This window comes from Salvelinus namaycush, unplaced genomic scaffold, assembly GCF_016432855.1.
Source record: "Salvelinus namaycush isolate Seneca unplaced genomic scaffold, SaNama_1.0 Scaffold2257, whole genome shotgun sequence".
Classification (NCBI taxonomy): Eukaryota; Metazoa; Chordata; class Actinopteri; order Salmoniformes; family Salmonidae; genus Salvelinus; species Salvelinus namaycush.
In genome coordinates, this window is record NW_024059072.1 from 24,972 (window position 1) to 41,681 (window position 16,710).

Genomic DNA, 16,710 nt, shown 5'->3' on the forward strand with positions numbered 1-16,710 from the left:
ACATACTCTTCTGAGTCCTCGTCCAGGAGGAGCTGTTGGTAGGCATGACTCATGTCAAGCTTTGAGAACATTTTGCCTCCAGCAAGCGTCACGAACAGGTCCTAAGCATCCAGCTTAGAGACCCTGTTGATGGTGAGTTTGGAGTCTCCACAGATACGCACCGTGCCAACACTTTCAGAAAAGGAATGATTGGAGCTGCCCAGCGGGACAACTGAATGGGAGTAATGATGTTATGTTTCCTGCAGCCGCTCCAACTCACCCTCAACTCTCTTTTTCATGGCGTAAGGCACTGTCCTGGACTTGAAAAAGCGAGCCTCGGCCTGAGGATCCAAGAACAGCTTAACTGCAGTGCCCTCTTTGAAAATCTCAGGGTACTTTTGAATGACATCCTCAGTCACTTGTGTGTGTTTAATCTCACCCCAGTTCAGTTGTATTTTGGTGAGCCAGTCACGCCCTGGTAAACTAGGCCCATTCCCTTTTACCACCAGGAGCCGTGCTCTCACCTCCTGGCTGTTGTATGCAATGTCCACCTCCAGAGCCCCAGTAATGGTATGGTCTCCCCGGTGTACGTACGTAGTCTGATCCCTGCCGGTGTGAGGGCAGAAGCCTGTTTTGAGCCCCACATTTGTTTGTAGGTCTCCTCACTGATAACAGAGGCAGAGGCCCCTGTGTCAACCTCCATCCTCATTTGCTTTCCATCTACCTCCACTGTATAATAAATAGGCTCTGCGTGCGGCTCACTCACAGTTAACATGTTGTAGGAACAACGCTCCTCCTCCTCTGTGCTATCTAGGTGGTGTGCTGCTGACTGCAGCTTCCTTGCTGTGAACTTGCCCTGCCCAGTCTGCCCACCCTCTCCTATGACCCCTGCATTTTTTAGTTAAATGTCCCTTTTTGTTGGAACTGTGACAGAAAGTATCCTTGAACGTACAGTTGTTTGCATAATGTGTTCCCCCACATCTGAAACATTCCACTGCTTTTCCCCTTCCCCTTAGCCCCAAACTCACAATGTTCAGAGAGCACACGTAATTCAGCAACAAAGTTAGCATCAGACTGACCTGTTTTCCCAAAAATGGCAGTTAAATTTGAACCTCTGGACAATCACTGAAGGCTTTGGATTGTGGTGAGTCTGAACGAGAGCAACTAGATCCACAAATTTCTCTTGGTCTCCGTGGTGTAGCCAAATTCCTCATTAGCTTGTAGGTTTTAGCCCCACACATACTCAAGAGAATAGAGCCCTGTTTAGCCTCATCTGTAATTTGCCTAGAAAAAGTGTCCCAACCTTTCCACGTATTCCGTCCTCATTCTCTTCCACAAACTCAGTGATAGTCCCAAACATTGCCATTATAACGGCAACTTGTCCTTGATCCTCGTTAGCGATTTCCACTTGCTGCTGACTGTCACCGTCGACGTTGCTCTCCAGCAGAGGCTGCTCTCCGTCGCGCAGTAAGCTAGCTAACTACCTCCACTGTTTCTTAGCTAGCTAGCACATCGCCCTGTACATGCTAATCAACTGTTATCCTTGTCGCCAAAAAGATGTGGTAACTTGACAAGGAATGCCCACAAGCAATTCAATATTACTTTCCTTTACTTTCAACCTAATAAATAAAAGGTGTACAACCAGGTACAAACGGTACAAATACTGCAAAGCGATACAGCCCACTCAACCTGTGGTAGAGTCACATTGAACAGGTACAACTCTGGGTGATCATCAAAGGGGAAAGGTCACGGTCAAGGCCAATGCCAATAATAACCATAACCAATAATAACCAACACATGAATAGTAATCATACTATACTGCAGGTAAGTAAAATATTCAAAGTGATTATTTATATGGTGTCCACACTATAACACTACTAATACTACTACTACTACTGTCCAGGGTTATAGTGCCAAGTCTATTTTAATTGCATCACTTCAGGATATGAATTGAAATTCAAGCCATGGGGTTGAAAAGTCCTCATAGTATTTATTGTCTGACTGAATTGAAATGGAGCTGACCCAAACCCTGCTATTCTACTGACCTCTATACTACCTCCTATGCTGTCGTTGCTTAAATCATGCCGGCCCAGTCAGCCGTGTGATTTGACAAATGGGACTTCTGTTGAACATCATTAGCCGTTTAGCCAGACTCCACAGCTACAGCAACAGATGGACCAGGGCATATTGGAACGCAACAACAGACTGAGGTACCTGTATAAAGCTGCCTTCTCAAAGAGAAGACGAGAATCTTTAGAAAAATCGCCACTCCAATGCACTTTCTGTGCCTTTTTCCACTTGACTTTGAGTGTATCTCTTCAGTCTTGACCTTCATCAATGACAAATTGATATGGATAACAGCCATATTGAAACACAATGACACAGAATAGGAAAAGCACACACACACACGTTCCTCCAAACAAAAACCTTTTACTAAGCTCTGTCTCATCCCTGGGGCATTCTCTCCACTTGACTGTGCTTTCTATTCCTCTCTCTCTCTCTCTCTCTCTCTCTCTCTCTCTCTCTCTCTCTCTCTCTCTCTCTCTCTCTCTCTCTCTCTCTCTCTCTCTCTCTCTCTCTCTCTCTCTCTCTCTCTCTCTCTCTCTCTCTCTCTCTCTCTCTCTCTCTCTCTCTCTCTCTCTCTCTCTCTCTCTCTCTCTCTCTCTCTCTCTCCCTCCCTCCCTCCTTCAGACCATAGCCCTTCAGACCATAGCTGTAGACTGTTACTGTTCTGATGGCAGCCTTTTCTCTTCGCACCTCCAGCCAGCCAAATCTGGCAGGTGTGTCAAATCCACACAACACCTCTGACCTACTTGGCAGGTGAGGTCAGGTAGAGCTGGCGCTGCCACCACACAGCTGGCATGTTCCAGCAAGACGGTTTTAGGGAACACATGGGCAGTAGAGGGTAGGGGCAATTCTGTCAAACTGCCACCCATGGCATCCTGCCAGACATGTCCACAGACGCGTGGGCACATGGTAGCTGCCTGGGCGGCAAAGTATATATAATCCCCTGTTTCTATCAAGCCCTAGACAAAACAACCAACTGCTTCTCAAATCACATACAAACTACTGCTTGTATCAAACCCTATGCAAACAACTTTAGATCTCAAAAGGAGAAAGGAAACTTTTGTGCACTGCAGAGGTGCTGGTTGTGGAGAGATCAATAAGATCTCAGAGTCACACATTGTGCAATCATTATCCAGAGAAAATGGTGATAGATGCTATAGATCTCACATGAGGCAGTGTGTAACGACACAACTATTATAGTTCATCAAATCATCGGTCAGTATCTCTCCTCCTGAATGCAGTTATGACAAGACATAACAACATGACATAATATAACCTGACATAAGAGGAATAACGGAATAATGGAATAGAAGAGGACGTCAGAATGGATGTTGAGAAGCGGCCCTTAAGGAAACGTGAATGTGAGAAACATCTCCTATCCTCTAGGAATGAATCCTCTTCTTTAGTAATCCCCACATACAGTATAATACCTTCCTATTACCAGATCCATCCTCACTTAACACCTCCTGTTACTAGAGCCCTCCACTATACTGCACCATTGTTCAGCCTGGGGTACACAGAGGTAAGAGCAAGGGCATGCTAAACGCAACAAATAACATAAATAAAAGCAACAACAAATAAAAGCTGTGAGTGCACGTCTGAACGCTCCGTTTCCCATGCATGGAGTGTTTCCCACGTGGTCCGGGTGTTTAACTCTTACCCAGGATGTTGTTTCATAGATTTTGGCACCAAATTGGCATTATCAGTGTGTAGGCAGCTAAAGGGCTTTGTCCGCCACGCCCTGAAAGACGATTAAACAACGAGTCAAACCAAACAAGGAGCATCCTATTGAGACAATACCGTGTGTGTGTGTGTGTGTGTGTGTGTGTGTGTGTGTGTGTGTGTGTGTGTGTGTGTGTGTGTGTGTGTGTGTGTGTGTGTGTGTGTGTGTGTGTGTGTGTGTGTGTGTGTGTGTGTGTGTGTGTGTGTGCGTGCAGCAGACTGTAAAAATGACAATTAAGCATTAGTGTTTTGACAGCCTCTGCTAAAAACAGCCTTTCTCACTATTACAGGCTAAATCTCTCTTTCTCTCTAATCCCCAACTTGGAAATGGACAATGGACAAACATAGTGCTATAATAACACCCTATCAGAATTCAATTATTGAATTATCTGGCTCACTGTCATCTCTATTTCTACTGAAATGTCTATATGTGGCTCTACTATTCCTTGAGTTTTAGTCAGTCTGTCTGTTTCATCCATTATTTCTTGCAGTCCGTTTCTGTCCTTCTCTCCCTCTGTTTCTTTGTGCCTCTGTCTCTCTCTCTGGTCCTCAGCTTATCTGTAATGACTATAAAACTGTCGCAGCACAAGTTGTGATGATCCCTCCAAACAACACTGACACACACAAACTAAATATTTCCTTTCATCAGATGGAAGAGAGAGAGAAAAAGGAGAGGAGGAAGAGAGGAAGGTATATAAAAAGAGATTCTCAAGAATAGTAAAGTGATGCTACTAATGCCTGAAAGCCATAGTACAACATCCCTCATTCCTCAGGCATCGTCCCCTATTCAAGATCCCTCATTCCTCAGGCCTCATCCCCTGTTCAAGATCCCTCATTCCTCATTCCTCAGGCCTCATCCCCTGTTCAAGATCCCTCATTCCTCATTCCTCAGGCCTCATCCCCTGTTCAAGATCCCTCATTCCTCATTCCTCAGGCCTCATTCCCTGTTCAAGATCCCTGATTCCTCAGGCCTCATCCCCTGTTCAAGATTCCTCATTCCTCAGGCCTCATTCCCTGTTCAAGATCCCTCATTCCTCAGGCATCGTCCCCTATTCAAGATCTCTGATTCCTCAGGCCTCATTCCCTGTTCAAGATCCCTCATTCCTCAGGCCTCATCCCCTGTTCAAGATCCCTCATTCCTCAGGCCTCATCCCCTGTTCAAGATCCATCATTCCTCAGGCCTCATCCCCTGTTCAAGATCCCTCATTCCTCAGGCCTCATCCCCTGTTCAAGATCCCTCATTCCTCAGGCCTCATCCCCTGTTCAAGATCTCTCATTCCTCATTCCTCGGGCCTCATCCCCTGTTCAAGATCCCTCATTCCTCATTCCTCAGGCCTCATCCCCTGTTCAAGATCCCTGATTCCTCAGGCCTCATCCCCTGTTCAAGATCCCTCATTCCTCAGGCCTCATCCCCTGTTCAAGATCCCTCATTCCTCAGGCCTCATCCCCTGTTCAAGATCCCTGATTCCTCAGGCCTCATCCTCTGTTCAAGATCCCTCATTCCTCAGGCCTCATCCCCTGTTCAAGATCCCTCATTCCTCATTCCTCAGGCCTCATCCCCTGTTCAAGATCCCTCATTCCTCATTCCTCAGGCCTCATCCCCTGTTCAAGATCCCTCATTCCTCATTCCTCAGGCCTCATTCCCTGTTCAAGATCCCTGATTCCTCAGGCCTCATCCCCTGTTCAAGATTCCTCATTCCTCAGGCCTCATCCCATGTTCAAGATCCCTCATTCCTCAGGCCTCATCCCCTGTTCAAGATCCCTCAATCCTCAGGCCTCATCCCCTGTTCAAGATCCCTCATTCCTCAGGCCTCATCCCCTGTTCAAGACCCCTCATTCCTCATTCCTCAGGCCTCATCCCCTGTTCAAGATCCCTCATTCCTCAGGCCTCATCCCCTGTTCAAGATCCCTCATTCCTCAGGCCTCATCCCCTGTTCAAGATCCCTGATTCCTCCGGCCTCATCCCCTGTTCAAGATCCCTCATTCCTCAGGCCTCATCCCCTGTTCAAGATCCCTCATTCCTCAGGCCTCATCCCCTGTTCAAGATCCCTGATTCCTCCGGCCTCATCCCCTGTTCAAGATCCCTCATTCCTCAGGCCTCATCCCCTGTTCAAGATCCCTCATTCCTCAGGCCTCATCCCCTGTTCAAGATCCCTCATTCCTCATTCCTCAGGCCTCATCCCCTGTTCAAGATCCCTCATTCCTCATTCCTCAGGCCTCATCCCCTGTTCAAGATCCCTGATTCCTCAGGCCTCATCCCCTGTTCAAGATCCCTCATTCCTCAGGCATCGTCCCCTATTCAAGATCTCTGATTCCTCAGGCCTCATTCCCTGTTCAAGATCCCTCATTCCTCAGGCCTCATCCCCTGTTCAAGATCCCTCATTCCTCAGGCCTCATCCCCTGTTCAAGATCCCTCATTCCTCAGGCCTCATCCCCTGTTCAAGATCCCTCATTCCTCAGGCCTCATCCCCTGTTCAAGATCCCTCATTCCTCAGGCCTCATCCCCTGTTCAAGATCTCTCATTCCTCATTCCTCGGGCCTCATCCCCTGTTCAAGATCCCTCATTCCTCATTCCTCAGGCCTCATCCCCTGTTCAAGATCCCTGATTCCTCAGGCCTCATCCCCTGTTCAAGATCCCTCATTCCTCAGGCCTCATCCCCTGTTCAAGATCCCTCATTCCTCAGGCCTCATCCCCTGTTCAAGATCCCTGATTCCTCAGGCCTCATCCTCTGTTCAAGATCCCTCATTCCTCAGGCCTCATCCCCTGTTCAAGATCCCTCATTCCTCATTCCTCAGGCCTCATCCCCTGTTCAAGATCCCTCATTCCTCATTCCTCAGGCCTCATCCCCTGTTCAAGATCCCTCATTCCTCATTCCTCAGGCCTCATTCCCTGTTCAAGATCCCTGATTCCTCAGGCCTCATCCCCTGTTCAAGATTCCTCATTCCTCAGGCCTCATCCCATGTTCAAGATCCCTCATTCCTCAGGCCTCATCCCCTGTTCAAGATCCCTCAATCCTCAGGCCTCATCCCCTGTTCAAGATCCCTCATTCCTCAGGCCTCATCCCCTGTTCAAGATCCCTCATTCCTCATTCCTCAGGCCTCATCCCCTGTTCAAGATCCCTCATTCCTCATTCCTCAGGCCTCATCCCCTGTTCAAGATCCCTGATTCCTCAGGCCTCATCCCCTGTTCAAGATCCCTCATTCCTCAGGCCTCATCCCCTGTTCAAGATCCCTCATTCCTCAGGCCTCATCCCCTGTTCAAGATCCCTGATTCCTCAGGCCTCATCCCCTGTTCAAGATCCCTCATTCCTCAGGCCTCATCCCCTGTTCAAGATCCCTCATTCCTCATTCCTCAGGCCTCATCCCCTGTTCAAGATCCCTCATTCCTCATTCCTCAGGCCTCATCCCCTGTTCAAGATCCCTCATTCCTCATTCCTCAGGCCTCATCCCCTGTTCAAGATCCCTCATTCCTCATTCCTCAGGCCTCATTCCCTGTTCAAGATCCCTGATTCCTCAGGCCTCATCCCCTGTTCAAGATTCCTCATTCCTCAGGCCTCATTCCCTGTTCAAGATCCCCCATTCCTCAGGCATCGTCCCCTATTCAAGATCTCTGATGTCTCAGGCCTCATTCCCTGTTCAAGATTCCTCATTCCTCAGGCCTCATCCCATGTTCAAGATCCCTCATTCCTCAGGCCTCATCCCCTGTTCAAGATCCCTCAATCCTCAGGCCTCATCCCCTGTTCAAGATCCCTCATTCCTCAGGCCTCATCCCCTGTTCAAGACCCCTCATTCCTCAGGCCTCATCCCCTGTTCAAGATCCCTCATTCCTCAGGCCTCATCCCCTGTTCAAGATCCCTCATTCCTCAGGCCTCATCCCCTGTTCAAGATCCCTGATTCCTCCGGCCTCATCCCCTGTTCAAGATCCCTCATTCCTCAGGCCTCATCCCCTGTTCAAGATCCCTCATTCCTCAGGCCTCATCCCCTGTTCAAGATCCCTGATTCCTCCGGCCTCATCCCCTGTTCAAGATCCCTCATTCCTCAGGCCTCATCCCCTGTTCAAGATCCCTCATTCCTCAGGCCTCATCCCCTGTTCAAGATCCCTCATTCCTCATTCCTCAGGCCTCATCCCCTGTTCAAGATCCCTCATTCCTCATTCCTCAGGCCTCATCCCCTGTTCAAGATCCCTGATTCCTCAGGCCTCATCCCCTGTTCAAGATCCCTCATTCCTCAGGCCTCATCCCCTGTTCAAGATTCCTCATTCCTCAGGCCTCATCCCATGTTCAAGATCCCCCATTCCTCATTCCTCATTCCCTGTTCAAGATCCCTCATTCCGCAGGCCTCATTCCCTGTTCAAGATTCCTCATTCCTCAGGCCTCATTCCCTATTCAAGATCCCTCATTCCTCAGGCCTCATTCCCTGTTCAAGATCCCTCATTCCTCAGGCCTCATTCCCTGTTCAAGATTCCTCATTCCTCAGGCCTCATCCCCTGTTCAAGATCCCTCATTCCTCAGGCTTCATTCCCAGTTCAAGATCCCTCATTCCTCAGGCCTCATTCCCTGTTCAAGATCCCTCATTCCTCAGGTCTCATCCCCTGTTCAGGGTCCCTCACTCCTATGATCCCCAGTTCATCTCAGCATAGCATTTTCCCATTCCCAACAAGTCATCACCATCTCAGTACCCCACCATATTCCCTCAGCCAGTCCCAATTCATTCCCCCCCCCTTCCCCTTGGCCCTAACCCTCCAGTATTTTCAGATCTGTAAGGTGGAAGCAATATGGTGGAATCTCTACCACAGAACTGCTGATACCTATCCAGACCTTACAGATCTGTAAACATCAAATGGTTAGGACCAAGGGGTAGGTGTAGGGAGCGTCTTGCCTTACCCTTTGCCCTTTGACCTCCATCTTCCCCTTTCTCCTCCCCTCTCCTTTTTACCCCCACCTCACCTTAAACCTTCCCCAAGTCTCCCCTCACTCTCTACATCCTTCCCCTTCCTCTTTCCTTCCTCCTCCCTTGTCCTCACCGTCTCCCTTCCTCCTCCCGTCCTCCCTTATCCTCCCCATCTCCCGCCCTCCTTCCTCCTCCCGTCCTCCCTTATCCTCCCCATCTCCCGCCCTCCTTCCTCCTCCCATCCTCCCTTATCCTCCCCATCTCCCGCCCTCCTTCCTCCTCCCCTCCTTCCCTTTCCTCACCGTCTCCCTCCCTCCTTCCTCCTCTCATCCTCCCTTGTCCTCGCCGTTTCCCTCCTTCCTCCTCCCTCCCTTGTCCTCAATGTTTCCCTCCCTCCTTTCTCCTCCCGTCCTCCCGTCCTCCCTTGTCCTCACCATCTCCCTTCCTCCTTCCTCCTCCCGTCCTCCCTTGTCCTCACCGTCTCCCACCAGCTGCAGCAGGGCCAGGTCGAGGGGGCGTTTCCAGCGGGAGTTCTTGTGCAGGGCGATACCGTAGCCTGTGGTGGCAAATACCTTCCCAGAGCCTATGGTCATCACCTTTGACAAGCAAACATCAATCAATCAATCAATCAAGCAAGCAACTACTCACTCACTCAATCACTCACTCCCTCACTCACCCAACCAATCAACCAAGCAATACATCACATTTTGTATTGCTATTTTCACAAATGCAATTTTCACAAAGTGACAGCAATCCACTATCTAGCTGACAAAAAAACACAATAAAGGAGTAAATGGATAGAATACATCAAGTCAAACTTGTCTGGTCATCACCTTACAACCCTCGTCTTTCCTGGCCATGTAGTTCAACACAGCTGCATCGTAGATAAAGGCATCCAACTTCCTGTAGAGAGAGCGGGGGAGTTAAAGAGTTAATAGAACAGGGGGATGGGGTAGAGAAAGAGAAAGGCAAGAGTTGAGAGAGTGAGAGAGATCTGAAGTTAGAACGGGAGAGAGGGAGGAGAGAGAAAGGGAGAACGTGCCAAAGAGAGTGAAAAGTGAAGAGAGTGAAAGAGAGAGAGGATGGAAGGTGGAGAGAGAAGGATTTATACAGTACTGTGAGAAAAGAGATGGGAGGAAAGAGAGAGGGAAAGAAGATTTACACACTTCAGGGGCAAAAGACACATGGGGGAGAGAGATAGAGAGTGATGAGGATTATAAAGTTTAAGAACAAACACACCGAGAGAACACACAGGGGAGGAAATAACCAGAGAGAGAGAGAGAGAGAGAGGGTTGGTGGGTGGGTGGGAGGGTGGGAGGGCATGTATTAAAGAAAGGAAAGGAAAAAATGATGGAGAGATAAAGAGAGGCTGAGGTGGAGCGAAAGAGAGAGAGAGAAGAGGGGTGAGAGAGGAAGACAGAGGGAGCGACAGAGAGTATCTCATTCCCAGCACATCAACAGTGTTCTATAAATGGGGTGGCGAGGCAATCGGGGAGAGATGATGACAGGGGCTTAGTGACAGTAAACTGTAAGGATTATATAACCCAGCAGACATATGATGCAGATTTAACAAGAGAAGAAGAGAGGCGGAGGGAAAGAGGAGAGGTATGCAGAGAGAAGGAGAGGAGAGGGTAGAGGAGAGGTATGCAGAGAGAAGGAGAGGAGAGGGTAGAGGAGAGGGATGCAGAGAGAAGGAGAGGAGAGGGTAGAGGAGAGGGATGCAGAGAGAAGGAGAGGAGAGGGTAGAGGAGAGGTATGCAGAGAGAAGGACAGGAGAGGGTAGAGGAGATAGATGGAAAGAGAAGGACAGGAGAGGGTAGAGGAGAGGGATGTAGAGACAAGGACAGGAGAGGGTAGAGGAGAGGTATGCAGAGAGGAGAGGAGAGGGTAGAGGAGAGGGATGCAGAGAGAAGGAGAGGAGAGGGTAGAGGAGAGGGATGGAGAGAGGAGAGGAGAGGGTAGAGGAGAGGGATGTAGAGAGAAGGAGAGGAGAGGGTAGAGGAGATAGATGGAAAGAGAAGGACAGGAGAGGGTAGAGGAGAGGTATGCAGAGAGAAGGACAAGAGATGGTAGAGGAGAGGGATGGAGAGAGGAGAGGAGAGGGTAGAGGAGAGGGATGGAGAGAGGAGAGGAGAGGGTAGAGGAGAGGGATGGAGAGAGAAGGAGAGGAGAGGGTAGAGGAGAGAGATGGAAAGAGAAGGACAGGAGAGGGTAGAGGAGAGGGATGCAGAGAGAAGGAGAGGAGAGGGATGGAGAAAGAAGGAGAGGAGAGGGTAGAGGAGAGGGATGGAGAGAAAAGGAGAGGAGAGGGTAGAGGAGAGGGATGTAGAGAGAAGGAGAGGAGAGGGTAGAGGAGAGGGATGGAGAGAGGAGAGGAGAGGGTAGAGGAGAGGGATGGAGAGAGAAGGACAGGAGAGGGTAGAGGAGATAGATGGAAAGAGAAGGACAGGAGAGGGTAGAGGAGAGGGATGGAGAGAGGAGAGGAGAGGGTAGAGGAGAGGGATGGAGAGAGAAGGACAGGAGATGGTAGAGGAGAGAGATGGAAAGAGAAGGAGAGGGTAGAGGAGAGGGATGGAGAGAGGACAGGAGAGGGATGGAGAGAGAAGGAGAAGAGGGGGGAGTGTTTTACTGTTTCTGTAATATAGAGTGGGACAGAGAGGAAGTTTTAGGGTGAGAGGTTGATATTGTGAGAGTGAAGTTTAGGGGAAAGAGTGAGAGTGAGGGGATCATCCCATAGACATAGTTCAGATCCCAGAGGGGACAGTTTGAAAGACAGACCCAGTCTTGAGGTTGTTAATGGCGTCCTCCACCCCTCTCTGGTTATATTTGACCATGTAATGGTGCATGCCAGGGTAGTTACTGCGGATGTTCTTCTCTGTACTCCCGTTGGGCACCGTGCCAAACTTCAGAGGGGGGTACTGCTCTGTGGGGTGCTGGAACTGAAAGAGAGGGGAGAAAGGTGAGTTTGAGTTGGGCTAAACATCCCTATTTTATGAAGAAACGACAATATGCGCCTATAGAGCGCCTCTATTTGAATAGAGGGGAAAGCCGGTGCTTTGCTACAGTACAAGGAAGTATATTTTTTTCTACATCAGAGAACCATAGAGGCCAAACCACATAAACAGTTTGAATCCAGTTGTATTGTAAAATAAGTGTATCTGTAGCCATGTCCAATCACCATAGCACTGAGCAGTATCACCACAACAAAGTATTGACCATAAAGCACTGAGCTGTAATAGACCATGACAGTACACTCAACATCAAGCTCAAAATACCATGCTATCATATTCAACCAAAACATTGAACATCAGAAAGCAGAGAGAGAGAGAAAGAGAGAGAGAGAGAGAGAGAGAGAGAGAGAGAGAGAGAGAGAGAGAGAGAGAGAGAGAGAGAGAGAGAGAGAGAGAGAGAGAGAGAGAGAGAGAGAGAGAGAGAGAGGAGGGAGCCTGGACATCAATGTGTGCTTGCGAGTGAAATTGATGATAAACTGAACATATTTTTAAACATTGGTACATCAGAATCGAACCCTTACCTATAACCCTTACCTATAACCCTTACCTATAACCCTTACATATAACCCTTACCTATAACTCTGACCTATAACCCTTACCTATAACCCTTACCCACCTAACAAAAAAAACACACCATCATTCTTCTATGTTTACCTTTTTGTCTGAGAGTCCAGACACAGTGTCTATGTACTCCTCCTGGATCATGAAGGCAGCCAGGTTGGCTGTGTAGGAAGCCAGGAAGATGACAGCGAAGAAGGCCCAGATCAGCACCATGATCTTACTGGTGGTTCCTCTGGGGTTCTCCACTGGGACCGAGTTATTGAACACAATGGCCCACAGCAACCACACAGACTTTCCTATGGTGAACGTAGAGCCTCCTGCCTCTGGATGGAGAGAGGGAGATAAGGATAGAGGGAGAGGAGGGGGTGGGGGGAGAGCAGGGTTGGGGCAGAGAGGGAGTTTGGTGGGGTGGGGTATGAGGGAGAGAGAGAGAGCGAGAGAGAGAGAGAGAGAGAGGGAGGACGTGAGGGAAAAGGAGGAGGAGAGTGCCTCACTGGAAAAGTATGAGTGCATCCAGTCAATAGTCCTCTCAATAGAACTTTAAGGCCTGCAGTGTTAAAGGGATACCAGCATGCTAGCAGATACCAATAGACTTCCAGTCATTGCGCTAACGCTCGTTAGTATTGGCTCGCGAAACGACCTCTAACTTCCTTCATACTGGACACAGAGATATACAAATAGAATCCATCAGTTCATCTGACTTTGGGGAAGTGGATAAAGGGAGTCGTTGGCAAAATCCAAATTACAGTCTCCCTTTAATACACTCAGTAGTGGACAAACCAGTGCTATAGTTTTGGACTCAACAACAATAGTATTTTCAACACATTTTACTGTATATAACACTCTAAGCAACGTTATGGACAATATTGTTCCACTCAAGATGAATTAAATATCCAAAACCCCTGGAATGACTGATCCATGCCTTATGATAAGATATTGGTACTGACCTTGTTTTTAGTGTACATTCTTGTGTTTAGTTTCCTGTTTTTATCTGATCTGACCTAGTATTGATTCCATGCTCTTTTTAAGATCCTATTGTGGATTTTCTATTTCTTTACCTTTGGTATTGAACACTGCATTGATGAGGAAGAGCTTTAAAGTAAGCATTTCACTGTACTGTTTACACCTGTTGTATCCCGTGCACGTGACATATAAACTTTGATTTGATATAAGTAAATAATACCTTGCGGATTCCCTCTCAAGCACTTTCAATAAATATTGAACACCACCGCTTTCCACACTGAGATGTAATCATACACTTAATTTCACCACTCATGGTCCAATCTTCACCAAGATCAAACACTAGAATTCTAAATGATAGGTAAAAGGGATGAGAGAGATGAAGGGAATGTGTGAGAGGAGGACAGAGAGGTAAAATATGTACAGCGCAGCAGTCATGCTGAGAGAGAGAGAGAGAGAGAGAGAGAGAGAGAGAGAGAGAGAGAGAGAGAGAGAAAGGGAGAAAGAGGAAAATAGAGAGAGAAGGAGAGAGAGAAAGAGAGAGAGAGACCTAAGAGAGAGAAGAGAGAGAAGGAGAGAGAGCCCGGAGGTATCGGACAGAGGCGGGAAGCATACAGAATATGACAGCGGTGCAAACTGCACTGCTAAATAATATATGTCTGCTTCAATATTAAAAATATATAGCTGCAGTTCAACATATGAGAGAAAGTATTGGTTTCCATCCTCTGATACACACACTTTCATACCAATCTATTTTTCTGCAGTGATACTTGATTGACTGACCAACCAACATCGTCAACAACAACAGCACAAACAAGGCGTGGACATGTCCTGTGGTGATGGACATGTACATCAGACAAACACTGTGTAGGGAGGGTATTCTGGAATGTTCTGTCACTTGATCTATGAGACACTGAACATATAGAACAACTGTATGGAATTGTGTATCCATTCAGTCACCAAGGAAACAACATGGCTACCAAACATGGACCCAGCATATCCTGTTTCTAATGGAACTCTGTCACTTACTCTTTCCGCTGGAAAGGCTGCGGTTGTAGCCAACTGGACTGAAGAACTCAAATATGAAGACGGTCACAGCCACCACGGTCAGGCACATGACGAACATCATCACCCACACCGCTGGACTGTAGGGCTCTGAGGGACAGGAGACGAGACGAGACGAGAGAAGAGGAAAGGAGAGAAGAGGAGAGTAGAGAAAGATCAACAAAGACATTCAGTATGAACACAACTTAGAACAGTTTAATAACTCTACCTACATGTACATATTACCTCAACTAACCTGTACCCCCTTAGAACTCTTTAATAACTCTACCTACATGTACATATTACCTCAACTAACCTGTACCCCCTTAGAAAATGTTATAACTCTACCTATATGTATATATTACCTCAACTAACCTGTACCACCTTAGAACTCTTTAATAACTCTACCTACATGTACATATTACCTCAACTAACCTGTACCCCCTTAGAACTCTTTAATAACTCTACCTACATGTATATATTACCTCAACTAACCTGTACCCCCTTAGAACTCTTTAATAACTCTACCTAAATGTATATATTACCTCAACTAACCTGTACCCCCTTAGAACTCTTTAATAACTCTACCTACATGTATATATTACCTCAACTAACCTGTACCCCCTTAGAACTCTTTAATAACTCTACCTACATGTATATATTACCTCAACTAACCTGTACCCCCTTAGAACTCTTTAATAACTCTACCTACATGTACATATTACCTCAACTAACCTGTACCCCCTTAGAACTCTTTAATAACTCTACCTACATGTACATATTACCTCAACTAACCTGTACCCCCTTAGAAAATGTTATAACTCTACCTATATGTATATATTACCTCAACTAACCTGTACCACCTTAGAACTCCTTAATAACTCTACCTACATGTACATATTACCTCAACTAACCTGTACCCCCTTAGAACTCTTTAATAACTCTACCTAAATGTATATATTACCTCAACTAACCTGTACCTCCTTAGAACTCTTTAATAACTCTACCTAAATGTATATATTACCTCAACTAACCTGTACCTCCTTAGAACTCTTTAATAACTCTACCTACATGTACATATTACCTCAACTAACCTGTACCCCCTTAGTATACTTTAATAACTCTACCTACATGTATATATTACCTCAACTAACCTGTACCCCCTTAGAACTCTTTAATAACTCTACCTACATGTACATATTACCTCAACTAACCTGTACCCCCTTAGAACTAATTAATAACTCTACCTACATGTACATATTACCTCAACTAACCTGTACCCCCTTAGAACTCTTTAATAACTCTACCTACATGTACATATTACCTCAACTAACCTGTACCCCCTTAGAACTCTTTAATAACTCTACCTACATGTACATATTACCTCAACTAACCTGTACCTCCTTAGAACCCTTAAAATGTCTACCTACATGTACATATTACCTCAACTAACCTGTACCCCCTTAGAACACTTTAATAACTCTACCTACATGGTCATATTACCTCAAATAACCTGTACCCCCTTAAAAGATGTTATAACTCTACCTACATGTACATATTACCTCAACTAACCTGTACCCCCTTAGAACACTTTAATAACTCTACCTACATGTACATATTACCTCAACAAACCTGTACCCCCTTAGAACACTTTAAAAACTCTACCTACATGTACATATTACCTCAACTAACCTGTACCCCCTTAGAACTCTTTAAAAACTCTACCTACATGTACATATTACCTCAACTAACCTGTACCCCCTTAGAACACTTTAATAACTCTACCTACATGTATATATTACCTCAACTAACCTGTACACCCTTAGAAAATGTTATAACTCTACCTACGTGTACATATTACCTCAACTAACCTGTACCCCCTTAGAACACTTTAATAACTCTACCTACATGTACATATTACCTCAAATACCCTGTACCTCCTTAGAACTAATTAATAACTCTACCTACATGTATATTATACCTCAACTAACCTGTACCCCCTTAGAACTCTTTAATAACTCTACCTACATGTATATATTACCTCAACTAACCTGTACCCCCTTAGAACTCTTTAATAACTCTACCTACATGTACATATTACCTCAACTAACCTGTACCCCCTTAGAACTCTTTAAAAACTCTACCTACATGTACATATTACCTCAACTAACCTGTACCCCCTTAGAACTCTTTAATAACTCTACCTACATGTACATATTACCTCAACTAACCTGTACCCCCTTAGAACTCTTTAAAAACTCTACCTACATGTGCATATTACCTCAACTAACCTGTACCCCCTTACTTAGAACTCTTTAATAACTAACTCTACCTACATGTATATACCCTCAACAAACCTGTCCCCCCCTTATAACTCTTTAAAATAATCTACCGGTTACACGTTCATTCTAAACTACTAAACCTTAAAGAAACTCTTAATACTAACCTACACAGTATACATATTACCTCAACAAAA

At 46.4% G+C, this 16,710-nt stretch overlaps 1 protein-coding gene across 1 annotated transcript in view; it reads right to left on the bottom strand.

The window, feature by feature from the left end:
- Positions 1 to 14,337, bottom strand: part of LOC120038573 — a 32,627-nt gene extending 18,290 nt beyond the window's left edge. Inside the window, exons 1-5 of the mRNA XM_038984267.1 lie at positions 14,220 to 14,337; positions 12,324 to 12,553; positions 11,437 to 11,597; positions 9,492 to 9,561; positions 9,137 to 9,254 (exon numbers count right to left, since the gene is read on the bottom strand). Of these exons, the coding sequence (XP_038840195.1) occupies positions 9,137 to 9,254; positions 9,492 to 9,561; positions 11,437 to 11,597; positions 12,324 to 12,553; positions 14,220 to 14,319 (679 nt within the window). The 5' untranslated portion in view covers positions 14,320 to 14,337. The remainder of the gene's footprint in view (positions 1 to 9,136; positions 9,255 to 9,491; positions 9,562 to 11,436; positions 11,598 to 12,323; positions 12,554 to 14,219) is intronic.
- Positions 14,338 to 16,710: the final 2,373 nt, after the last annotated feature.